This window comes from Myotis myotis, unplaced genomic scaffold (genome assembly GCF_014108235.1).
Source record: "Myotis myotis isolate mMyoMyo1 unplaced genomic scaffold, mMyoMyo1.p scaffold_m19_p_7, whole genome shotgun sequence".
NCBI classification, from domain to species: Eukaryota; Metazoa; Chordata; class Mammalia; order Chiroptera; family Vespertilionidae; genus Myotis; species Myotis myotis.
In genome coordinates, this window is record NW_023416379.1 from 4319312 (window position 1) to 4344616 (window position 25305).

The window sequence follows — 25305 nt, forward strand, 5'->3', positions numbered from 1 at the left end:
TCCCTTCGAGGTGATGGGCGTTCAGATGAGGTTGAGGGTGTTGTCATCACAGGGGGAAGTTTGTTCCCAGAGGCGCACATACAGGAAGAGATGCAGACTCATCGATAAGCCAAGAGGGAGCCCGGAGCGACCTCCCCCTCAGCCTCAGAAGGAGCCAGCCCCGCCGACACCTGGGCCTGGGCGATCCTGGGGGCCCGTGAGGAAACAGTGCCTGTTGTGTAACCGCCCAGACTGGGGCGCTTGGTCCCAGCCCTAGCAGGGCCGCCCGTGTTTCCTCGCTCACTGACAGCGTCTCACGGTTGCTACGGTGAGCTGGAGATGCGACAACAAGGATACACATTTCCTATCCTTTAGGCTTTGGGGTGGTGGGTGCGGGGAGCACAATTACTTAAAAAAAAACCATTTGGATGCACTGTGCCTGGTGTTCCATTGCCTTGTTTTTCTGGAAATACATTTTCAGTTTTTATTTTAAGTTGGTGGCAAAACACTGACTTCTGCCAAGAAGGAATCATTCTCTGCAGAACTGGGCGAGGGGCTGTTGGGCCTCCCTCAAGCCTCCTGCCCCCTGCCCCCTGGCCTACTCCCCGTCCACCTGGCCGCCCCGTCCTGCCCCCACAGAGTCCTGGGGAAGGAGAATCAGGGCCTGCGCAGCTCGGCCCGCCCCACCCGCCTGCCTCCAGCAGCCCAGTGGTCCCCAGTTTCCAAAGAGAAGTCCAGCTCCCGCGGTGGCAGCACCCTGGCCCGGCTCCTGCGTCGGCCACGGCCACGGCCACGGCCACGGCCACGGCCACGCTGGCCTCCCCCCGGCCCGAGCCTCGGCTTGCGGTTCCTCCTGCCGGAATCTCTTCCCTCCGTGCAGCCCGGTCAGCCCGCCTCCCTCCCTTCACATCTTGTTTATTCTTGAGCGCTTTCCTCAAGGACCCACGTCAGGGCGAATCTCCCACATTCACAGCGCTGACGCCACGGACGTCCGTCTCCTTATGGGAGGCGTCACTTCTCACTAACTTGCGCCATCGACACTGCTGAGCTCCCCGAAGCACGTCTGCATCCGGTCACTGCAACGCCCTCGGCGCTCGGCGCAGTCGGGCTCAGGGACCACTGGTTGACAGAATCGGCGAATGAACGAGGGAGGGTCCGCGCTGACCGTTAGACTTTCCAGCCTGGGAGGCAAGCTGTAATGTTTGAAAATAGTAAAGCATTGGTGACCATGGGCAGTGTCAGCACAAATTCGAGTATTACTGTGAACACAAACTTCGCCAAGTTGTTTATTGTTCAGTAACTCTTCTTACCGGTGAAAGTTGATTTCTTCCTCCCACACTGTGACTCTATTTCCTGGATGTTTACTGAACAGTCTATTCACCACAAAAGTCTCTCATCCACAGTTAGAGAATTTTAAGTAAGTCTGAGTTTCACTTTTTAAAATAATCAGACTAGTTACCATGACAAGTTTCTGGATTTCACTGTTAGGCTGGGGATTTTCTAGGCCTTTCTAACTTAGTTTAAATTAGTTGAATGAGTGAAGGACTGTAGGGCAAAGGTGTGCCTGCTCCATAATTTATCTGCCAAGTGTTTATTGGCCTGTGCTGGGGTAGAGGGCTATGAGTCTAGAGGCCTGGCCCTGGTGGGGCTGCTGACCTACCACCGGGCACATAAATGTACACAAATGCTACCGCAGCCAGATAAGGGCTTGCAGAGGAATGTGCAAATGCTGTCACCTTCACGGCAGACGGAAGCCCGAGACTTGCACAGTGACCCAGCTCGCCCGTTTCAGTAGTATCACGATTGGAGAAGGAAATACACTGAATAGGACCAGGCTGTCTGCCCCTTTAGCAAAACCAATAACTAGATATTCATCCGTCCTGACCTTTTAGGAAGAGCAAGCTGATGCTGTCAGCTTCATGAGAAAATCACTGCTGCTCCTTGTCATGTCCTGGTGCCCCTACCCCTTCCTCCGGGGCCGGGCCTTCCCCCGGGGTTTAATGATTGCTTCACTCTACGCTTGGCCTTTTGGCACTGAGCTCCCTAAGGGAGGGGGATTAATATTCCCGAAACCGCCTGACTTGTTGGCGATCCTCCTTGATTTCTGTTGAAAATACAACATAACTAATTTCCTGTTTAGGTATTTAAGAATTTGGAGTGAATGGGGAAGCCAGAATCTTAAGATACAGATTGAGTCTTTCAGTTAGGTTTGGGCAGTATAGCCCGCACCTATCTAAGCAGCAGGGAAATTGGGAGGAAATAGAAACGTTAACCCATTCTTCGCAAGTGCTCTTCTGGCCACAAGCACACGCTTTACTAGCCGCCTCGATTCTGACCCCATTGGGCAAAATGGCTCAGGTGAGTCAGAATGTCTTCTCAGTGGCATTCAGTCGGAGGCCCGGAGGAGTGAGAGTCAGACATCAGGAAGAGGGTCCTGTGCAGGGGCCAGGAGCTGGTGTGCCCAAGAGCTGATGTGTAGGAACTTTTCTTTTTTGAAAAACAGGAGCAACACCTTCTCAGTTCATTTCAAATGACCTCAGACATTGCTTAGCCTGGAGTTGCTCAGTGATTACAGTTCTGAGAGGAGCTCCGTGTGGATTGGTCACCCTGGAAAGATTTAAAATTCTTCTTTTCTACTAATTTATACATTCCAGCAGCTGATACGTATTTTGGCAGGAAGGTAGGGAATTGGGAGAAATGCAGTCCTATGAGAGGGAACAGAATTTCCTGGGTGGAACTTCTGGGAAAACTCTTTAAAAAGGGCCATGTCACCTTTTGCCCTCTCCCTTTCCTGACAGGATTCTAGAAGCTGAGCCTTTACCTTGCAATCACCTGGCAACCAGCGTGGGGGACAAAAGCCACATGCAAAGGATCGCGAAACAGAAGGCTAGAAAGAGCCGGATGGCCCCCGGCTGCCCTCACACACCTGAACCATCCATCCTCTGACTCCTCGTGTGGGGCACAGAAGCCAAAGCCACCGTGGCGCGCTGAGCCAGTCTGTCCAGTGTGACGTTACCCTCAGCCAAGTGAGATGCTAATGGTCCCACTGCGACATGGGCTGCTTCTTCCAGATGGGAAGATGGACTTGGTGCTTAATAGGATGCGCGGGAGGGCTGCTGAGTCAAAACTCATGGTTGCACTTCGCCAGGGAGGAAACTGGTTGGAAGAGAATCTAGTTCTTGCTCTTTCATTTCCACAAAGTCCAGGGACCGGTCACCCGTGTCAGGGCAGGGGACCCGGGGCCTACATCACTGACAGGGACTCCGTTTACTTACTGTGGAGAGGGACATGGCCCAGGCCCAGCTCTCCCACTGCTCTTCAGGTAGCTAACGTGATTCCTGTGGCTGCACCTCTGCAGCACCTATAGCACTTTTGTTAGGTTTAATTCTTTATTTTTATGTTTTATTGATTTCAGGGAGAGGAAGAGAGGGATAGAAACATCAATAAGAGAGAATCATTGATTGGCTGCCTCCTGCAAGTCTTCTCCTGGGGATCGAGCCTGCAACCCGGGCATGTGCCCTGACCGGGAATCGAACCATGACCTCCTGTTTCATGTGTCAACGCTCAACCACTGAGCCACACCAGTCAGGCTGTTAGGTTTAATTCTTCAAGGTGCCTTTCCACAGCTATCCACATGTGAAATGGTTAGGGATGAAAGCCTGTTTTCACAAGTGTAAGAGATCAAAGATTTGCTGTAAATGCCAGCACTTTGAGAAAATTCTGGATAATATTATAGAAAAGTCTTGGAAATTCTAGATCTACTCAATTCTCAGTGAATTGTATCTTTTTTTTTTTTTAATTTTCCTTCTGCTCAGTCATTGTCTGCTCAGGAAATCCAAACTAATTGAAATCTGAGCCCAGTTGTAAATTAGGAAGCTTGTTTGCTAAGAAAAAAATAATAATCATGTGCCTCACAGGTGATCTTAGGTTTTGGACCAGACACACACGTACATAGCACATGTGGAGTCCATAAGCTGGTCCAAGGTGCCACGCACATTTAGGTTCATCTTCGTCGTCGGTGTGACAGATGCCAGGCCGACAGTATTTCTTAGAGGATTGGCTTATGTTCTCTTTCAAAAACCCTAGCAATGGAAGTATTGGCAAAACAGGGTTTTAAAAAATTACTAATGTATTTGTCTGAGCTTTCTTCTTTCAATAAAAGCACTGATATGCATTCGAAATGTCCTTTCATAGAACCTATTGGAGATGATGCTTACACATCGTGGTTTAGGATTTAAAGGAAGGTTACAACAATGCTCTGTGGTCCTGATGCTTCAGTGAGGGTGTGATCCGCAGACCCACACCCAGGCTCAGATCAGTCACAGTAACCTGCAGCTGCTCAGTTTGAAAGGCCTTGTGTGACTGCGGAGTCTCAGTTCCCTTTACCTGAGAGATCCAGGGCGGTGGCCAAGCTGGACTCAGGAACTCCAGCAATGTCATCTGGCCCCCACCTCCCTCTCTTCACTTGGTTGTACTTTCTTCCATTTTTACTTAACTTTCACCTGGGCCACGCTGACATCCTAAGTGTTGGAAGTCCGTTTTTAAGCTCCCCAAGAGTTAAAAAAATGAAATGATACAGAATCAAGTCCCACTGGGGGAACTGAGAATGACTGTTGAAACCAGTCACTGTGGGTGAGAGATTTGCCTACTCACTGGCCATGTCCGGGTCAGACGCCTAAACCTAGAGCTGGGGTTTGAGTCAGCTCACCAACTGCATGGACCAATGATGGGAACAAGTATTGGCTCTGTTCCTGGAAGAAGGGGAAAGAATGTTGGGTAAAGTTAAGATATAACTGTTCTAGGCTCAACTAGCACTTTGTGGCTACAACACCTTTCATTGTACTATTTTATTATTTTTCTCTATTCCTTATTAAATTGTAAATGCCTTGAATTATGCTAAATTATGTCTTTAATTTTCCGAGGAACACGATTATTTGTTATAGGCACCTCTTCCCTCCTGACTCTCTGCTTTGGACAGTGACTAGTATTCAGCTGGCGCTCATCGAATGATATTTGAATGGATGATAGTACGATAATGGCAAGAACTGCTGCAAGTTATTACTGCAAGTGACAAGGAGATGAGTGTCAGCGAAAGGCTTGTTACTTACAGTTCATACCAATTCCTGGTTCCCTTTAAGGCAGACGGAGTATCTTCCATGTGATCTGAAATTATCTAACATTTGTAAGTTACAGGGTTCCTTTATAGCTTTTGGGCAGTTAACATCCCCCCAACATGGGTCAAAATTAAATACACCTATATTTGCACTTAATGACAAAACAAAAATAGACAAGAACAAGAAATACAACTATTAATATTAGGAAATAACATGACATATTATTTTATTTTTTGAGGTTTTTAAAATTGTGGTTAAAAAATGAGGTAGAATTGACCATCATAACCTTTTTAAGAGCACAGCACAGCCGTGTTGACTGTGCGGACAGTACTGTGCAGCAGGTCTCTAGAACTTCCCGTCTTGCAGAACTGAAACTATGCTCATTGCATAGCAGCCCTCCCCCCCCACCGCCCCGGCTTCTCCCCCTCCAGCCCAGCAAGCACCCTTCTACTTTCTGTTTCTAAGGGTCTGACTAGTTAGCACCTCAGATAAGAGGAACCGCTTCCACATACTTGCCTTTGTGTGGCTGGTTTGTTTCACGTAGGGGTCACCGATGTCCATGTCCTCTGGGTTCGTCCACGTTGTCGCACGTGGCAGGATCGCTCTCTCTCTTCAAGGCTGAATAATACTCCACTGCGTGCACAGGCCACGTTCCCTTTATCCATTGACGGGCATGTATTTGCTTCCACGTCTTGGCGATGGGGAATGATGCTGCGTCAACACCAGCGCGCCAGTCTCTTCAGACCCCGTCTCCAGTTCTCTCGGGTGGGCGCGCTGCAGTGGGTGCTGAGGGAGGTGGCCCGTTTCCGAGGAAGCGCTGTCTTGTTTTCAGAGCATTGCCGCGTTTTACGTCCCCCAGTGCGGACGGGCTTCAGTGTCTCCACATCCTCGCCAGCGCCTGTTCTTCCTGCTTTTTGTTTGGTTTTGTTTTGTTTTGTTTTGTTTTGTTTTGTTTTGTTGTATTTTGATGGAGGCCATTCCTAAGGGATGTGAGGCGATATCTCATTATGGCTTTGATTTGTTGAAAATGTACTGAAATGGTTTTCTGAAAGGAGTTGCCATGTTCACCTAAAATGTGACTGTGATGAACATAATAGGTGTGGGGACCTGCCACCAGTACTGACCTCGTCCTGGCTGCCATCCAAGCTACAGGTGAAGTGTAGGGACTTTTTACTGTGAGTTAAATGCTCTCCAATAGGCTCTGTGTTTACCGTGTGGTTTATTGGTGAGATGATTGGTCAGCTTTTGCTAATGATTATCTAGGCTTCTGAACATGGAATTCAGCACTTTTACAAAATCCTGTTAAGACAATATAATCTCATGCCCTGTATTGCAGAGTTACACTTGCCTGAGTCAATGCAAATGCAATAAATAAGCCAGAATGGAAACAATGCAGTAATCACTGTAGCACTCGGATCCAGGCCATGCTAGTCCGAGCTTGCTTTCCTGACTCATTGTAGTTTGCTGTCCCTTCTCTTTACAGGCCCCGGTCTCTCCCACGTGAGAAAAAGGACGTCGGGCGCTCTTCTTGCCCCAAAGGACGTGGGCTCTTTACTCTTGGACCTCATCGCACTCTGCACCCCCCGCCCCCCTGGGTGTCTGTGCACATCTGTTCTTGCCCTCTGGGCTCTGCTGGAGATGCACATTGAGCAGCAAAGCTGCTCGCTTTGTGCAGTGTCAGTGTTGAGCCCCACACGGTCCCTGACGCAGTGATGTCTGACTCAGCCGTGTGGGTCTGGGTTGAAATTCCATCATGAACTTCTTTCCTGAAAATCCGCATAATTTTGTGTATCTCCTTGAAACTTAAAGGAGTTGCTGGTGAGCTTCTCCGTGGAAGGACTTGTTTGTTTGAAGTCCAAGGGGGCCACACAGGCCGGTCAGAGTTTGTTCTTAAGCAGAGGAAACCCCTGGAAGGAAGCGCATGACGTGGGTGTGGATGAAATACAGGGTGAGCGGTGCAGGCCTGAGCCTTGGCCGATGAACACGGGGCCGTGTCTAATAGTAATTTTTCACTTCTTGTTGTAAAAATGAAAATCACAACAGAGCAAAGCTGTGGCCATGCTTGGTGCGTTGTCACGTGCTGTGGAAACGCATCTTCAAGGACTAGCAACAGCGGGACATACATACTAACAGCTGGCACCTCAACCGTGTTCTTTCCTGATGCAGCCGATGGGGTCAGCACCACTGGGCAGAGGAGGAAACTTGGGTCACGAGGTCGCCCAGCTCCGCCAGGGAGAGTTCTGTCTTGGACGCGGGGCTCTGGTGCCACCTCCCTCGCTGTGCCCACACCGGCCTGTCTGGAGGAGAATCTGGACCTCACCGAAACCAGGAGGGTCCCGAACTCCAGCCACGCTCTGGCGGCGCACTTTCATTCCCGCTGAATATATTCCACCAGAAAGATGCTTGTCTCCTCTGGCCCGTGTCCCCGGCCCTCCGCATGCTCCCGCGTGCACACACACACACACGCGCGCGCGCACACACACACATTCACACTCTCACACTCACAGCCTAGAGAGCAGGAACAGGGTGTGGAGTCCCTGTCTGCTCCAACCTCACATTCCCACAGAGCCAGCCAGGGTTCCATGCTTTGTGGGGGCTGTGTGTGTGTGTGTGTGTGTGTGCACGCACCAGAAATCCCCCTCCATCAGAGCAGGGATGGGCAGCTGCCACAGGCCACCTCAGCAATTCCCACGATGCCCGGGAGCTGCAGGGTCTCAGGGCCCTTGGCCACGGCTTCCCTGCCCTGGGAAAGCTCACCAGCTCTGGTTCCGGGCCTGCCAGCCGGTAAATATTTATTAGAGGAAGTGGTGACTGCGTTTATTCACTGAGTACCTGCTCTGTTCCACACACTGTTAATAATCATGGTTACGGTTTCCTGGACACTCACCTTTGTGGGAACTGACTCTCATTAATACCACAGTGACTCCAGGCGTGGTGACTGTACAGGTGAGACAGGCAGGTGGCCTAGGATCTTGCTCAGGTTTATACAGAGGGTGGCTCTGTTTCCCTGCAGAGCCACCGGCCTTAGGCATGGACCTGGGGCCAGATACTCTCACACCAGGTGTGAGGGGTTGAATTGTGGGCCCCCCTCCCCCGAAAAGATACATTGCAGCCCTGGCCCCAGTACCTCTGAGTAAGACCTTATTTGGAAATGGGGTCATTGCACGTGTAATTAATTAAGGTAAAATGAGGTCCGATGGAAGCAAGGTGACCCCTTAATCCAATATGGCTGGTGTTCTTACAAGAAGGAGAGCGCAGCTGTGTGACGAGGCAGAGACTGCAGTGATGTGGCCACAAGCCAACGGCTGCCTGAGGCTACAGGAGCTGGGAGAGACCGGGAAGCTCCCGCCCACAGGTTTCCCAGGAAGCACAGCCCTGCGACACCTGCCTGGGCTCAGCCTCTGGCTCCGGAACCGGGAGACGGTACATTTCTGTTGTTTCAAGCCACCAAGTTTTTGACACGTAGTTACCGCAGCCCTGGGAACGCATGCGCCAGGCGGGGCAGTGTTTAATGGAGGCAGATAGGAAGCTCCAAGGAGTCTCTGCTCTACAGGAAAACAGCTGGGGAAACCCGGACAAGGAGGAAGGAAAGCTTACAGCCTTTGCGCCTAGTCCTCCAGAGTGAGGAGGTGGGTGGGGGCGCTGGGAAGGTACAAGCCCTGGCCAGGGCAGGGGCGTCTGCGTGGCCTGGGAGAGCCCGACGCCCCTGGGTGAAGCCCTGATGGGGAGAGACCGGTGGGGTGACTCTGGGGGTCGGTAGCCTGTGGGGACCGTGGCCTGCCTGGCGGCGACCTGGGAATACAAGCCAGGATTCTTGGGCGACTCCGAGTGAGTGGGAATGGACAAGGCCAGGCTGCTCCCCCAGTTACCTCCAGGCTGAGCCAGCCCGCAGTCCCGGCCTGTACCCCGGGCCCCTCGCGGACGGCACAGCGCGCTGCATTCACTTTTCAGAGTTTACGCTGAAAACGTTCACCAAATTATAACTGCATGGGAAGGAAATAGCACTCTGAATTCTAGAATAAAATTTTTAACTTTGTGAAGGACCCTTCAGGGTTATCGATCAAACAGTGAGTGCGACAGTAAGAAACAAGAGTTAAGCTCAGCCTGTCCTGGACGGAGCCCGGCAGAGATCTTTATGAGAGCCAGGGCTCATTATGGACTCCATGGGGAGCCGCGTTCAAGAGGAACACCGAGGGGAGGCGTGCCTGCGGGTTCTGGGGATCTGCGCAGAGCCATGGGCAGGAGGGCACGGACTGGGAGCGGGACACACGGGAACTTCCTGCCCCATAAAGATGACTACAAATCACATCACTGGGAGGATGGGCCCTGAGGGAATTCAGAAACCGCCTCCCTCCCACATTCCGAGGCGGGGGGGGGGGGGGGGGGGGGGGCGGGGGGGGGGGGGGGGCACTCTCCAGGGGAAAACTAAAAAGTCAGTCAGTGGGAGCCTGGCCAGTGTGGCTCAGTGGATAGAGCGTCGGCCTGTGGACTGAAGGGTCCCGGGTTCCGTTTCGGTCAGAGGCACAGGCCCCGGCTGTGGGCTGGATCCCCAGTGTGGAGTGTGCGGGAGGCAGCCGATCAATGGTTCTGTCATCACTGATGTATGTATCTCTCTCTCCCTCTGAAATCATTAAAAATATATTTCAAATAAATAAAATAAAATTTATATTTAAAAATAAAAAGTCAATGGGAGAAAATGAAGGAGAATGTTTTTCTGAAATTGGGGAAGAAAATACTTCTAAAATTGAATGTTAAGAACACAAAACTCTAGCCCTAGCTGGTTTGGCTCAGTGGACAGAGCGTTGGGCTGGAGACTGGAGGGTCCCAGGTTCGATTCTGGCCGAGGGCATGTACCTTGGTTGCAGGCACATCCCCAGTAGGGGGTGTGCAGGAGGCAGCTGATCGATGCTTCTCTGTCATCGATGTTTCTAACTCTCTGTCCCTCTCCCTTCCTCTCTGTAAAAAAATCAATAAAATATATTTAAAAACAAAAAACAAACAAACACAAAACTCTAAGGGGAAAACCCCGAATAACTTTGAGTAGAAAGAGCAAATTCAACAGCGTGGACAAAATTAGTTTAGCTAACAGAGAACATATTTGCAATGTCTAAAACTGACGGGATTAACAGCTAGGAAACTAGCAAACAGCAAGAAAACCCCAACAAAAATAGGCAAAACAAAGGAATAATTTCCAAATAAGGAACTCGGAGAGGCCAGCAGAGTGGAGACACTCAGACATGCTAGAGATCAGAGGAATGCAGAGTAAACAGTAATGAAGTGCTATGTACTCGTGTCACCACTAAGTGCGGTGGGGGGCGGCGATGGGCACCCCCTGCCCGCCTGGGGGTGCGGTGCGGGAGCCATGCTGGTTCTTTTCCGTCGATATAGATGTATTCGAACTCCTCAATGAGGTGACCAGACCCCTCGGTTTGCCTGGGACAGTCTTGGCTACGCCTCTTGTCCTCTCATGCCCTGAATTGTCCTCGCTTGGATGATAAGTTACATGGCAACCTTCCCAGAATCAACGAATTCACTCATGGTTGTTTGTCCCACGGAAGTGCTCAGGTCCACAGGACGTGTACGCAGTATTCGTGGCATCGGTGGAGGTAATCTGAATGTCCGGCGTCGGAGGGAGGACAGTTGAGACGTGTGGACACAGACAAGAAGGACTCAGGTGCCAGGGCGGGGATTAGTGCCCCCCTAACCCCCGCAACACGGTGAATAAGAAATAAGAAAGCAGTGCTGAGGGGGGAGAATCAGAGGGAGATGCCCGGCCTTTTCTCCTTCATGTACATTAACAGGATGTGTACACACACAACGCACATTTGCAGAAAATACACATAAACAGAGGTACTCATTAAACAGGATGATGAGGAAACAGAAATGGAAAGAAAAAGGAGTAATTACCACGAAATTCCCCCACTGCTGCATCTGGGCCGGTACCGTTAAGAACTCGCCACTGTGGGAGCCGCAGAGGAAACCACGCCAACGGGGTAGCAACCTCGACGGAGCACTGCCCTGGCCAGATGCCCCAGCAGACCAGGGAGGGAGGGCACGCGTCTTCCAGGAGCCGTAACCACGGTCCTGCCTTAAATGAAGCCTTTTACTAATGAAAAATTCCCTCTCGGCCCTGGCCGGTGTGGCTCAGCGGATAGAGCGTCGGCCTGCGGACTAAAGGGTCCCGGGTTCGATTCCGGTCAAGGGCACATGCCGGGGTTGCGGGCTTGATCTCCAGTTGGGGGCGTGCAGGAGGCAGCCAATCAATGATTCTTTCTCATCATTGATGTTTCTCTCTCTCCCTCTCCCTTCCTTTCTGAAATCAATAAAAACATATTTTTTTTTTTTTTAAAAAAAAGATGCTTTAACATAAAATTCCCTTTCAATACGTGGGCCGAGTAAATCTAGTCTTAAATGTTCTGAGAGTAGCTACAGTATTTGAGAGAATGGAGTCCAGTTTGTTATTTAGGGGAAGCTTGTTTCCTGAGTAGCATTTGAAAAGGGAAACGATGTCGTTGCTGAAGACGGGTGTCCCCGATGGAGAAAGTGAGGGAAGTTGGTAGGGATGGTGAGGTGCTGCGAGGGCAGGAGGTGGGAGGGAAGAGGCCGGCCTGGAGGGCACAGACAGCAGGCCCCCCTCAGATGTTACAGGCACTGACATATAGATCAGAAGCCTTACTGGTTGAGGGGACCTTGAGGTCTCTAATAGGAAGAAATCTTCATTTGTTTCAGGAGACAGAGAATGAGCAGGACATTTATGGCGCTGGAAGGAAACTTGGGGTGGGGGGGTCATTGTCAGCTGGCGTGGAACAGCCTGGGAGAGAGACATTAGAGGCACCTGAGGCGGTTTGAAAGCGTCTAATAAATAATGCCCCCCCTCCCCCTCTGGGCTCTGAACAACACAGGAAACCCTGCGGGCTGATTGTCGATCAGGCCGTGTGCAGCCTAGATCTGTGGGCCAGGGGGCATCCTGGAGCTGAACCGCAGAGCTAGAGAGACCTGCCACCTCGTGAGTGTGTGTGTGGGGAGGGGGGGGGGAGGACGGGGGATGTGGAGGGGGGCAGGCCTGTGCTTCCTGGGCTCCCAGATGGCCAGGCCCTAGGACATGTGTGGTTTGAAGGGCCAGAGCATCCTCTTGGCCGGTAGGCTGGCTCCCGAGAGAAAGAGAGGTAGGGCCCGGCTCCTGTGGCCAGGTTATCCCTCTGAACACACCAGTCAGATCACATGAGACCTTCTCCACGGAGGGGACAGAAGGGCCGTGTGCCCCACGGCCCTCAGAGGCAAGGACACGGCCTGTCTTCCGCACGGAAGCTGTGTCCCCCTCCGAGATGGGGCCTTCTCGGTGGTAAATTCTGGAAGGCGGGGGCCTGGCATTGGGATAAAGGGGAGAGAAGAGGTGACATCGGAATTTTGAGCTTCAGGAAATTCACAAAACCCAGTTTGTCCGCGTTCCTATCTGTTTCATCCCCCCTGGCCACCCAGCCCACGCCCTCACGTCGAGGGGAGAGAGGATGGCAAACCCCGCTCTGAGGCTTAAAATAGCCCCTGACTGGGTGGGCAGTTTTGCTTTTTCTTGCGTAAAAATAATTTCAAAGTGAAAGCAAGTCTTAGGAAACGCATGCCTCGTGTCCCGTGTCCTCAGGTGGTCAGGTGTCCTTACAAGAAGGCAGCCTGGAATGTCAGCGACTGGGTCCGACGCGCACACGGTGTTCAAGGTCACCTCTGTGGACTTGCAGGGTTCGCAGGAGAGGCCAGTGACAGGCTGTGGGACGTTGTTGGTCCAGATGCAAAACCCAACCTGCTGGGGAGGAGCCGTGTGGAGACCTGCAAGCTACTCTGTCTTGTTGAGCGCGTGTAGAAAGGGCGAGTGAGGAGCTGGGCAGACAGTTGGAGAATTGTCACTCTTGATAAGTCAAGGACTTACACAAAAGGGGTCCCCTTGTCCACACGTCCCCTCGTTTGTGGTGGACACAACCCTGAGCGATTGGCCAGGCTCCCCCCCCCCCCTCCCCCCCGCCCTCCGGCAGCCCAGAACATAAACTGACAGCCCAGAACATTAACGGCTTCATCAAGTCAGCTTTTGACAATCCAAAAAAAAGAGGAAAGAAAGGAAAAGGAAGATGATGGTTTTTATTTTATTTTTATTTTTAAAATATATTTTTATTGATTTCAGAGAGGAAGGGAGAGGGAGAGAGAAACATCAATGATGAGAATCATTGATCCGCTGCCTCCTGCACGCCCCCTACTGGGGATCGAGCCTGCAACCCAGCACCTTTGACCGATGCTCTAACCACTGAGCAGCCATCTAGGGCAAAGATGATGGTTTTTAAATGTTTATTGTTTATATTTTGCAACTAAACGGCTAGTTAATAAATCTAATGTACTGGGAGACTGTTTGTTTCACATACGTGGATTTTTTCCATATGGAACATCACGATGAAGCCCTGCTCAGAGGAGACACAGCGACTTTAGGAGGAGCGCCAGGCGGGTTGGAGTGCTTTGTTTCTTTCTTTATATTTTTTTATTAAAAAACATAAAGAAAACGTGATAAAATATTACCCTTTGTTAAATCTGGGTAGAGGGTACCTAGTTGTCTATTGAATTATTTTCTGAAGATTTACCACATTTTATAATTTTAGAAAGATCACAAAAGAACACGCTCCACGGTGTGGAGCAGACAGAAAGACCTCATTTTCCGAGGAAACGACCACGTGATCACATGCCCGTGCCCCGGCCCCGGGCTCCTGCGGGATCACACTGGGGGGGCTCTGGCTACTGACCCCGGTCAGCGGGGCTGGAGCCTTGATCTGCTCTGAGTAAGTTTCTGCTCTTCGCTGTCCAGCATGGCGTCTCCCTGCGGCCTGGTGTGCGCTGCACCTCACACCCTCCCTCCTGTCTGCCATGCCCGCAAAGGGCCAATCAGACCTGTTAGAACCCCACCTAGGACTGAATTCAAAAGCTTTAAGAGAAACCGAGGAGATCTACACAGTGGAGTTCCCATTTTTAACAACATATTTTTCCCGTCTCTGGTTTTCGATGGTGGTTTGCGCAGCTGGGATGCCGGTTAGTGACAAGTTCCCCAGGTTAGGGATCCGGCAGACGCAGGGTGGTGAGCGGGGAAGAGCGCGAACCGGGGACTGGCTGGCACTGACTAGCAGCGCTCCTTGTTTCTTTATCAACACATATTCCTGGCGCATCCGCGAGGCCCCAGGCGCTGCTTCAGCTGCTGAGGACATAGCAGTGGGCTAGACAGACAGGAGCCGCATTGCCTGGGGGAGGGGGGGGGCCCTAGCAGGTTTGGCTCAGTGGATAGAGCGTTGGCCTGCGGACTGAGCAGTCCTGGGTTCGATTCTGGTCAAGGGCACATGCCCGGGTTGCGGACTCGATCCCCAGCAGGGGGCATGCGGGAGGCAGCCGATCCATGATTCTCTCTCATCATTGATGTTTCTATCTCCCTCTCCCTTCCTCTCTGAAATCAATAAAATTAAAAAAACAAAAACAAAAAAACACAGAACATTGGTGGGGGGTTGGGAGTGAGACACAATCTGAGATCCTGAAATGGCCTGTTGGACGGGTGCACAGGGAAAGAGAGGAATTTCAGGCCGACTTCTAGGTTGGGGACTAAGTAACAGGCCAGTGGTTACTTAGCCGTCTGGGGAGGCCTCCTGTGCCTTCCTGGGGCCTCCTGCCCCCGCCCTCCAGTCACGGCGCTGTTTGTTAGCAGAGGCTTGGCGGGGCCAGTTTTCGAAAAACCGAGAATCCTTGAGACACCGAGTCACAGCTGCTGCGGAGAGAGAGGTCAAGATGACCTCTGGGACCTGGGACCAGATCAGGTGACTTAGGAAGAGAATGTGCACAGATAAGGGCCCTGGGGTGGGTGTGGGGTGGGGGGACCTCAAAAAAGGAAGCAAGCAGGAGGAGGGGGAAGAGGAGAAAACAGAAACCCTATGTGTCCAAGGTGGCTTAGGCGAGCGGGAGCGGTAAGAGGAGGCAGAGAAGTTTGGCCTCTGGATTTGGCAAGATGGCGGTCACGGGCAATCTTGAGAAATTGGGGCGTCGGAGGGTGGACAATTAATTTATTCTCTGTGGGGCTGTTTCCTCCCTATGAGGGTATCAAAATAGATGGTGTGTAGGGTCCCACCCGTGACCTACTCCCACCACATGGAAAACTTTAAGTTAGAAATTTTTTTCAAAAAAATACCCCCATAAAATGATCAAGAATAAAAGAAGCTGTGCTATTTGGGAATTTATTAGTCTAACAAGTTTTGCAGTCATCAGTACCCTTTTACATAAAAATGATTATGGTTATTTATGCAAATTATTTAAAAACCAAGGAAGCAATTAAAATAGAATACCTAGTGGCCAGAATTTTTCTTAGCAGACCCAAATTATATAAGGTGTACCATCAAAATAGCAGGAGGCAGCTAATCAATGATTCTCTCTCATCACTGATGTTTCTATCTCTCCCTCTCCCTTTATCTCTGAAATCAATAAAGACATATATTTTTAAAAATAGCACCTAGAGCAGTGGTTCTCAACCTTGGCTGCACATTAGAATCATCTGGGACTCTTTTTAAAATCCTGATTTCTGGGCCTCATCCTCCTTTGTTACTCATGTTGTGGCCTCACCCCATAACAAAGAAACAGAATTTCCGGAGGATGAGGCCCAGAAATCAGGATTTTAAAAAGGTTCCCAGGTGATTCTAATGTGCAGCCAAGGTTGAGAACCACTGACCTAGAGGCTCCTTCTCATTCACTGTCCTGTGACGACTCCAGGCAGAGTGGCCACCTGTCAGGCCACCTGAGTCCTTCCCACCCCGTGCTCCCTCACCCACACTGCGAGGCTGCTCACCCCCGAGGTCCCAGGGAACTGTTACATCGTGCCAGGGATTTGCACATTGAGCTCACGGAGCTTTATAAGATCACGTGAAATGCGTAGCTCCCTTTAATGGTCACCTCTGCCCATGTCAAGCTTACCCGATATTACATTTGAAATAGGTCATAAAATATTTCAGGCCACAGAGAGGCACAAAGGGTGCTCTGAAGGGCACGGCGGGCCGCCATTCCATTTAAAACACCGTCACTGCAGCCGGGGCCTCCTGTACCCCCCTGCGGCCTCATGCTCCCTGCCTCGTCACTGCCTGAAATTCTCACCAAAGGTTATCGAGTCCTGAAAAATACCCCAAATCCTTACTGTGCCAAGGGCTCCCTATAGTCTACTTAGGTTCTTTTGAAGTGACTGAGTCTAGAGCTTGTCACGCTATTTGTGAACTTTCCTTTAGGGTGAGATTAACCTGGAGCGGGAGGAGATAGGCAGAGGCGACCTGATAGGAAGCCTGCAGCAGGGGAGGGGGCTGTCCTGTGACCGTGCTGTCCTTGCCCCGGGTCTGAAGGTGCCTCGAGGGCTCCCTGCCTCGCTTCAGTGTCACCTGCCTGAAGAACTCCCAGCACTTCCCTCCGGGCTTGTGTGTGGACACGATTTCCCTCCTCTGGCTGAAGAGTCCTTCAAGGTCAGAAGTCGGAAGGAGAGCAAGAAGGGTGACCGAGACTCCTGGCTCCAGGCCTCCTCACGCCCTTCCTTGGCACTGATGATAAAAAATGAACAGGGCCATGACTGACAAGCACAGGGGGATAATGTCGCCAACGAAAGGTGGAGAGGCCACACCCTAAATCAGGGGTTCTCAAATGTTGGTGTATGTCAAACTCACCTGAGACTTGTTAAAGAGGTAGGTCCCAGGGTTTGCCTGAGACCTAATGACCCCCAGTTCCTAAGGGGGAGCGACTCTAATGCACCGAAGTTTCAGAACCGCCGCCACCACCCCAGCAGTTCTCACAGAGTCCTTGGAGTTGTCTTCTGTGTGTGTTGGGGGATGGGGGTGGGAGACGAGTGGCCGTGGGGGTTGGAGTGGGAGGGCATAGGTTCTAAAGTCATGTGAAAATAAATTACCACTGGAAAATCACCTGACAGCACTCACAAGATCTATATATGCAAAAGGCTCATATGCTAAGTGCCTGACCGTCCAACCGGTTGCTCTGATGCACACTGACCACCAGGGGACAGACGCTCAGCGCAGGAGCTGCCGAGCTGCAGTGACTTGGCAGCAGCGGTTCGCGGATGATGCGCCCTGAAAGCAGAGAGGAGGGAGCCCGATTTCTTGCGGGGCCGCGCGAGTCTGCCTTATGTTGTTGCTGGGGCACTGTTGCCCTGAATCTGGTTTATTGTACTTGCATTTGTGTCCCACTCGCTGTACGGCACCTTTGCAGAGTGCCCTCTCACACTCTGGGACCCCCTTGGGGGATGTTGGAGAGCTGGTTTCGGCCTGATCCCTGCAGGCTAGGCCAGGGGACCCCACCTGCCAGAGGGACCCCGTTTACTCAGCAGATGCCGGGGAGGGACCATAGGAGATGGGCTCCAGAGCGTGTCCGGCCAGTCCCACCCCACCAGCCATTTTCTTTTCCTTTTTTTAATATATTTTATTGATTTTTTTACAGAGAGGAAGGGAGAGAGAGAGTCAGAAACATCGATGAGAGAGAAGCATCGATCAGCCGCCTCCCGCACATCTCCCACTGGGGATTTGACCACAACCAAGGCACATGCCCCTGACCGGAATCGAACCCGGGACCCCTCAGTCCGCAGGCCGACGCTCTATCCACTGAGCCAAACCGGTTTCGGCACCACCAGCCATTTCTTTTCAATGTGCACGAATCCGTGCACCGGCTCACTAGTACAGTATAAATGTTTTTTTCTTGGGAGGGGGCTGTGTAGGAATGTCAATATAATGTGTAATGCTTACGTGATGTATACTATATGGGGAATGCATATGCAAAACAGGATTCTACACCAAGCATGTCAAACTCAAAGGCTAACACGGGCCAAATAAACAGGGTTTACGTAGATGTGGGCCACAAGAAAACAAAAGCTTCAATTTTCATAGAAACGTAGATTTATTTTGATAGAGACATGCTGAATACAAAGGGCTGAAATAAATGATTGTTAACATAAATAGAACATTTTAATAAAAGTAATATTTTTTCTTGAACATTCACTTACCAGACACTGAATAACTGCACAAATTAATAAGCGTAACGCAAATAAACCTATTTTTCTTGTTCTCCGAAAGTGAAATATTTCCTGGTGCGCACACCAGTCAGTCCAAGACTAATGATGTGGCCATCGGCTGCGAAAATTTTCCCTGCTAGTGTCAGTGGGGAGAAATGGTGCGCCTGCGGGTAAGGCGCATAAGGGACATGAATGCCACACGATTATAGTCATCAGTCATCAGCGAACGTTGTAGTTCGTTATTAATAACTATGTGTAACAGGATATTGTAAAAATTAAGATACAAAATTTTTATTAAAACGTTTCTTACTTACCGTTATATTGCCTGGGCCACAAAAACATTTGTTGTGGGCCACATGCTGCCCGAGGGCCGAGAGTTTGACATGCTTGCTCTACAAAAGTATCCCTCTAAGTCAAATTTGAGTAAGTTAGAGGCTCCCGCTCTATGACCCAGTGACAGGCGAACAAGATCATCTCCATTTTACACTGAAGAGGGGGAGCTTGGTCAGTTAAGAGACTTGCCCAAGGTGTCGGGCTTGTGAGTGCTGGGACTCCTTTGCTGCGTTTTCCAGCATTTCCCTGAAGGGTAAATAAAGTTCAGGGCCTGGGATCCCAAGCATCTAGTTTGGAAGACAATACCCTGAGATAAAAGCTGGGTGGTGTGCTATCAGCAGAGTGCGACCCAAAATGACTAACAAGGCTCGAGGCCATGATATGAGGCGGAGACAGTGTCCCATCTGAACCGTAATTAATTACCAAGGTTATTGTTTCCTTCCCACAGCAGTTACCTTTACATCTTCATTTCAATAATTTTTAATAAAAAAGAAAGTCAGTCTTTCAGAGGGAACAGACTTGCCCAAATAGAGGGGGGGAAATCTCGGGAAAGGCCTCCTTCTGCACCTGGAAATCCGAAACACCCTGGACCTGCAGTGGGAGAGGGTCCCCGGCGCCCACTGACAAGGGTGCCCGGGAAGCGGTCTGCCCCTGCGACAGGCTAGGCGTCACCAGAGGGGCTGTGCTAGGCTCGTTGCAGGCCTGATCGTGCCCAGTCCCGCACACCTGTGTCGGAGGCTGCTGCTAACGACTCCGTTCTGTGATTTGGGAGTTTGGTGCTTTGCCCAAAGTCACTGGTTACTCTGTACAGGGACAGATTTGAGTGCCTACTATCTGTGCTAGGCACTTTTCTAGGCATCTTACATGAATTAACTGCTTTAATCCTTATACCCACCCCATGAAATAGGTGCCATCATTATGCCATTTTAGTTACTGGCTGGGTTCACACTGTGTGGGTTCATACAGGTGAGCCCAGGAAAGGAATTCAGAAGCTCTGGCCTCAACCCTTAGTCTACATCACAATCACCTGAAAGGCCTGAAGACAGTGTTGGGCTAGGTTTGGGGGAATGCCCGCAAATTTCCATTTCTGCAAGTTCCCCGGGGATGCGATGCTCCTAGCCTGGGCGGCTGGCTTTGAGTAATCACTGCGCTACAAACCCTACCAGCCGCCAAAGTACACGTGTTTGTAAAAAATTCTGAGAACTATTTGCAAAAAAATTAATGATTCCTAGCCCTAGCCGGTTTGGCTCAGTGGTTAGAGTGCCTGGGCCTGCGGACTGAGGGGTCAGGGCGCCATGCCCGGGTTGCGGGCTCAGTCCCCAGTAACGGGCGTGCAGGAGGCATCTGATCCATGATTCTCTCTCTCACCATTGATGTTTCCATCTCTCCCTTCCTCTCTGAAGTCAATAAAAATACATGTTAGAGATAATGCTTCCTAGAATTTCTCCCTGTGGAGGCTTTTGCCGCAGCTCCGTGCTGGTCAGGCAGGTCAAACGAGATCACAACATGTCCTTCCGGCCGAATCCTGCAGCCAGGCCTCCTGCAGCCAGGCCCCCTGCAGCCAGGCCCTCTGCACCCAGCCCTCCTGCACCCAACCCTACTGCAGCGCAGGCCTCCTGCACCCCAGGCCCCCTGCAGCTCAGGCCTCCTGCATTCAGGCCTCCAGCACCCAGCCCTACTGCAGCCCAGGCCTCCTGCACCCAGGCCTCCTGCACCCAGCCCTACTGCAGCCCAGGCCTCCTGCACCCCAGGCCTCCTGCACCCAGGCCTCCAGCACCCAGCCCTCCTGCACCCAGCCCTCCTGCACCCAGGCCTCCTGCAGCCCATGCCTCCTGCAGCCCAGGCCTCCAGCACCCAGCCCTCCTGCACCCAGCCCTACTGCAGCCCAGGCCTCCTGCACCCAGGCCTCCTGCACCCAGCCCTACTGCAGCCCAGGCCTCCTGCACCCAGACCTCCTTCACCCAGGCCTCCTGCACCCAGGCCTCCTGCAGCCCAGGCCTCCAGCACCCAGCCCTCCTGCACCCAGCCCTCCTGCAGCCCGGGCCTCCTGCACCCAGCCCTCCTGCACCCAGGCCTCCTGCACCCGGGCCCCCAGCACCCAGCCCTCCTGCACCCAGGCCTCCTGCACCCAGCCCTCCTGCACCCAGGCCTCCTGCACCCAGCCCTCCTGCACCCAGGCCTCCTGCACTCAGCCCTCCTGCACCCAGGCCTCCTGCACTCAGCCCTCCTGCACCCAGGCCTCCTGCACCCAGGCCTCCTGCACTCAGCCCTCCTGCACCCAGGCCTCCTGCACTCAGCCCTCCTGCACCCAGGCCTCCTGCAGCCCGGGCCTCCTGCACCCAGCCCTCCTGCAGCCCGGGCCTCCTGCACCCGGGCCCTCCTGCACCCGGGCCCTCCTGCACCCAGCCCTCCTGCACCCAGCCCTCCTGCACCCAGGCCTCCTGCACCCAGGCCTCCTGCACTCAGCCCTCCTGCACCCAGGCCTCCTGCACCCAGCCCTCCTGCACCTAGGCCTCCTGCACTCAGCCCTCCTGCACCCAGCCCTCCTGCACCCAGGCCTCCTGCACCTAGGCCTCCTGCACTCAGCCCTCCTGCACCCAGGCCTCCTGCACCCAGGCCTCCTGCACCCAGGCCTCCTGCACCCAGCCCTCCTGCACCCAGGCCTCCTGCACTCAGCCCTCCTGCACCCAGGCCTCCTGCACCCGGGCCTCCTGCACCCAGGCTGCCCGCCACGTGCGCGAGGCAGGGCGGCCAGGCACAGGCCTCCCCAGGCGCGGGCTCCCGCCTCGCTCCGGCGCCAGGACGCCGACACGGCCTGACCACGGGCAGCTCGGCACGCGCGGCGGCCGCCCCCAGTTTACGGACAGTCTCCCGACTTCTCTGTCCGCCCGCCGCGGCGCAGGCGGTCTCGCCCCGTCCAGCTCGGCCAGAGGTGGCTCCGGCCCCGGCCCCGGCCCCGGCCCGGTTCTCCAAGGGCAAAGGGGCAGCGGAGGGAAGGGTCCTCCGGGGAGAGGGGCGGCGGGGCGGGGCGGGCGGGGCGCCCCGGGCGCGGGCGGAGGCGCGGCCATCTTGCGGGCGCACCTCGCAGGTCGGCGGGCGGGCGGGCGGGGCGGTTGGGGGCGCGGCCCCAGGACCCGCCCCTCCAGGGACTCTCGGCGGCGCGGGCGGCGCGCACTCAGCCGACGCACCGACGCGGAGCGCACCGTCCACAGCCCCGGTGAGCCGGCGCAGGGGCGGGCGGGGAGTCGGGGGGTCGCGCCGCGCACTCGGCGGGGGGACAGTGGCCGGGCTCGGCGACCGGGGCGGCGGGCGGAGGGGCGGGCCGCGCTCCAGCCCGGGTCGGGGTCCCCGGGGGGAGCCGGGCTCGGGTCCCGGGGCCCCGGCGTGCGCGGCCGGTCGGGTCCACCCCGCCCCGCAGAGCTCGGCTCTTTTTTGGGCCCAAATACTCGGTAGGTGAAGCCGAACCTGCCGGTGTGGCCGCGCCGGCTGCCCGCGACCCTCCTCCTCCCTCGTCCCCTCGGGGCCCCCGAAGCGCCCGCGGAGCCCGGGCAGGGCCCCCTCGCCGGCCGGCCGGGCGGGACGGGTGTTGGAAAGTGTTGCTCGGAGGCTCGACGGTTGCGGTTTCCCCGCGGGGCCAACGGTTGCTTCACGAAGTGAAACTCGCCGGCTCCTGGCTTCCTGGGAGCGGCGGCCGCTCACCGCCGGCCCCGCCCGCCCGCCCGGCCCCGACCCCCGCCCGGTGCCCACTCGCCCGCCCGGCCCGGCCCCCGCCCGGTCCGCCCGCCCGGCCCGCCGTAGCCGCAGGTTGGGCGGTGACTCACCCCGCGCCGCCCGCCCGCCCGCCCGCCCGGCCGGTTCTCGAGCCGCAGCGCGCGGGGCGGACGCCGAGCGCTAACGCCTGTGTCTCCAGGTCCCGCCGCCGTGTCCGCCGCCGCCGCGCCGCTTCCCGAGGATCGCGGAGACCCCCCCGGAACCGAAAATGCCGAAGCCGGTGAGTAGCCGGCTCCCCGCGGGGCACCGCGCCCGGCACCGGGGCTCCTGGCGGCTCGGGGTCGGCGGGGGGAAGGGAGGCGCGGGGAGCCGCTCCCCGGCCACTGGGTGGTGGTTTTGTAAACTCGGGGGAACCCCGGGGCGCCTTTGCTTTTGCGGCCCCCCCTCCGCCCCCGGGCTGCCGAGGTTTCGGCTTTTAGGTAAACTAGGCTGCCGTCTGTTTAAAACGCGGATTCGAGTGCAACTTGTTTCCTGCAAAGAAAAGTTATCGGAATCGCAGGGAGAGAGAGCCTAGTGGCTTCCGAGGACGCGCACCCACCCCGGTCCCCGCAGGTGTCCGGGCAAATGCACCCCGACCTGGCCCTGGCGCTCCCCGGGGCCCAGCGGAGGAGGCCGCCCCCGTGGAGGGCTGGCCCTGCACCCCCGGTCCCCGGGAATTTGCTGGCGCAGCAGGATTCCTGTCTGGGACTCAGGGCTAGCCCCGGACTGAGCTGCAGAGGAGGGCGGGTGGCCCTGGACTTCGATAAGGGGGCCTCTATCGGGCTCCCTCAGGCCCGGCACCCCTGCCGCACCCAGCAAACGCCAGCTGAAGGCAGCGCTGCTGTGCGCGCACCCCTGTCCCCCGGAGCTGGGGGTGCCGCCATCTCGGGCGGCTGGCTGGCCAGGCCTGGGGCTGCTCCAGCTTTCCTTTAAGTTGTGGGGACGACGCAGGTTCTTTGTGCGGCGCGTTTCTTAGAAAGTTGCATGTATTCCACCTGCTTTTCACACGGTGAACTGGTGAGTCGACGTTGACAGTTTTTTAGTTGACTTTTTAAATCGTGGTGGAGAAAATATCTGGATTCATCAAAAATGGAAAGAAAAGATACCTAGAAAAGTTTTGCAAACAAGTTGTGTGGGCAGTGCTTATGTGCTTTTTCTACTGTTAAACGCTAGATTTTCTAAAAGGAGTTTTTAATGAAGTTATGTTACGGTTAGGTTAAACAAGTTACCTTGTTAATATGCTAATAGATTCAGAAGCCAGTATAGTTTTTGCCTAAGTTACGTCATCAAGATGATTCATTCATGGTGCAGGAAATTCTCTTCCTACACAAAATTCTTCATTTCAAACATGGAAGGGGCACGTGACATCCAGGCTTTTCAGTGCCTGTGACATGAAACTGACCGAAACACAGTCCTTTTTCTGGGAACAGCCCTGAGCCTGAAGGCGACTCGCAGAGCAGTGGGCAGGGCCTTACCGACCTCCCGCAGGTATTTTGCTAAAAGAAAAGATGCGGAGCTCAGCTTGTAAGATATCCCTCAGGAAAAAAGTCAGTAAACCAGTTTCCAGTCACTACTTTTCCTTCTCTTTTCTCATAAGGAATTGTAATTTATGTTTCTGTTTTTATTGTAGTAAAATATACGTATCACCTTCCCCAGCCACTAACTCCCCTTTCCTGGCTAGGGACCTCATAGAATAGAATCACAGTATTTGTCCTCTGGTGTCTGACTCATTTCGCTCAGCACAAAGTCCTGCAGGTCCTCGGTGTTGTAGCATGTGTCAGAATGCCCTTCCTTTGCAAGGTTCTTTCCTATGGCAGGTACATTGTAATTTCATTTTGCTTTCAGTCTTTTATGATGGATCAGAAATTTAGAAAATGTTCTGACAAAGTGAGGATAGTTAAGTTGTTAAGGAATAATAGTAGCCATCACTTGGTGTGTTAGGATCCGGATAACCAGAGTCACGTTTTGAAAGACTTTATTTTACACTAGAGGCCCAGTGCACAACATTCGTGCCCTGGGGGGCGGGGGTCCCTCAGCCCAGCCTGTGCCCTCTCACTGACTGCCGGCTTAGGCCCGCTCCCTAAGCTGACAGTAGGACATCCCCCGAGGGGTCCTTAGTGCTGCTGTGGAGGCAGGAGAGGCTCCCTCCACCGCTGCTGTGCTTGCCAGCCATGAGTCTGGCTTCTGGCTGAGCAGTGCTCCCCCTGTGGGAGCACACGGACCACCAGGGGGCAGCTCCTGTGTTGAGTGTCTGCCCCCTGGTGGTCAGTGCGCGTCATAGCAACTGGTTGTTCTGCTGTTTGGTCAATTTGCATATCAGGGTTTTATTGGATAGGATAGGCTAGGATAGGATAATATGTACAATTGTACTTTCAAAACAGTGTTGGGAGATCTCCTTTAGGTGAGCCACTTGGGAAATTCCTACCTGCGGCCTTTTCTGTGGGCATGGTTTCCTGGAGATTTTAAGTTGATCTTATTATAGAGGGGGAGGGAGGGAAAGAGAAAGAGAAAACATCCATGGGAGAGAGAAACATTTGGTTTGCCTCTCGCACGTGCTCCAACCGGGGGCTGTGCCCAGACCCTGCCACCTCCAACCAGCTGAGCCACACCGGCCCGGGCAGGTGTATTGGATCTTACTGTTCAAGTCCAAGCTAAGAATCTTGCTAGGTGGCTTCGTGTGATTTGAGGTGTGACAGCAGGATCCAGGGGCAAACACCTGTAAAGAGGAACACGTCTGAGTGGCTGGGGTGGGGGCTTCCACCTGACGCCTTGAAGTTTTGATGAAGTATTTTTGATTGCTTTGTCTAAACTGAGTCAGTGGGTGCCTTTATCCATAAAACACTATAAATGAAGTATTTACTTGCTGCTTTCTCTCTTAACACTGCTCTCCAGTCACCACTTGTTAAAAGGACTGAGTGTTCACTCAGTCAGCCAGGCAAGGAGCCTGCACGGGTGGCTGGGGCAGGTCTTGGCCTCCGGGAGCTTGCAGTCTGGGACCTGAGCCTAGACCAGGGGTGGGCAGACTTTTTGACTCGAGGGCCACAATGGGTTCTTAAACTGGACCGGAGGGCC

General features: G+C 53.6%; 1 protein-coding gene and 1 long non-coding RNA gene across 3 annotated transcripts in view; both read left to right on the top strand.

Moving 5' to 3' along the window:
* The first annotated feature begins 773 nt into the window (after positions 1-773).
* LOC118660403 lies at positions 774-4153 on the top strand. Its single transcript, XR_004968893.1, has 2 exons — positions 774-1396; positions 2778-4153. It is a non-coding gene; the product is annotated as an uncharacterized LOC118660403 (long non-coding RNA).
* Positions 4154-21601: 17448 nt separating this feature from the next.
* The window catches only part of EZR (ezrin), a 45191-nt gene continuing 41487 nt past the window's right edge, over positions 21602-25305 (top strand). Inside the window, exons 1-2 of one of the 2 annotated variants that reach the window (XM_036316505.1) lie at positions 21602-21700; positions 22394-22474. In XM_036316505.1, the coding sequence (XP_036172398.1) occupies positions 22463-22474 (12 nt within the window). In that variant the 5' untranslated portion in view covers positions 21602-21700; positions 22394-22462. Of the gene's footprint in view, positions 21701-21799; positions 21933-22393; positions 22475-25305 lie in introns of those variants that run through there. The other variant, XM_036316506.1, reaches the window with a different exon arrangement.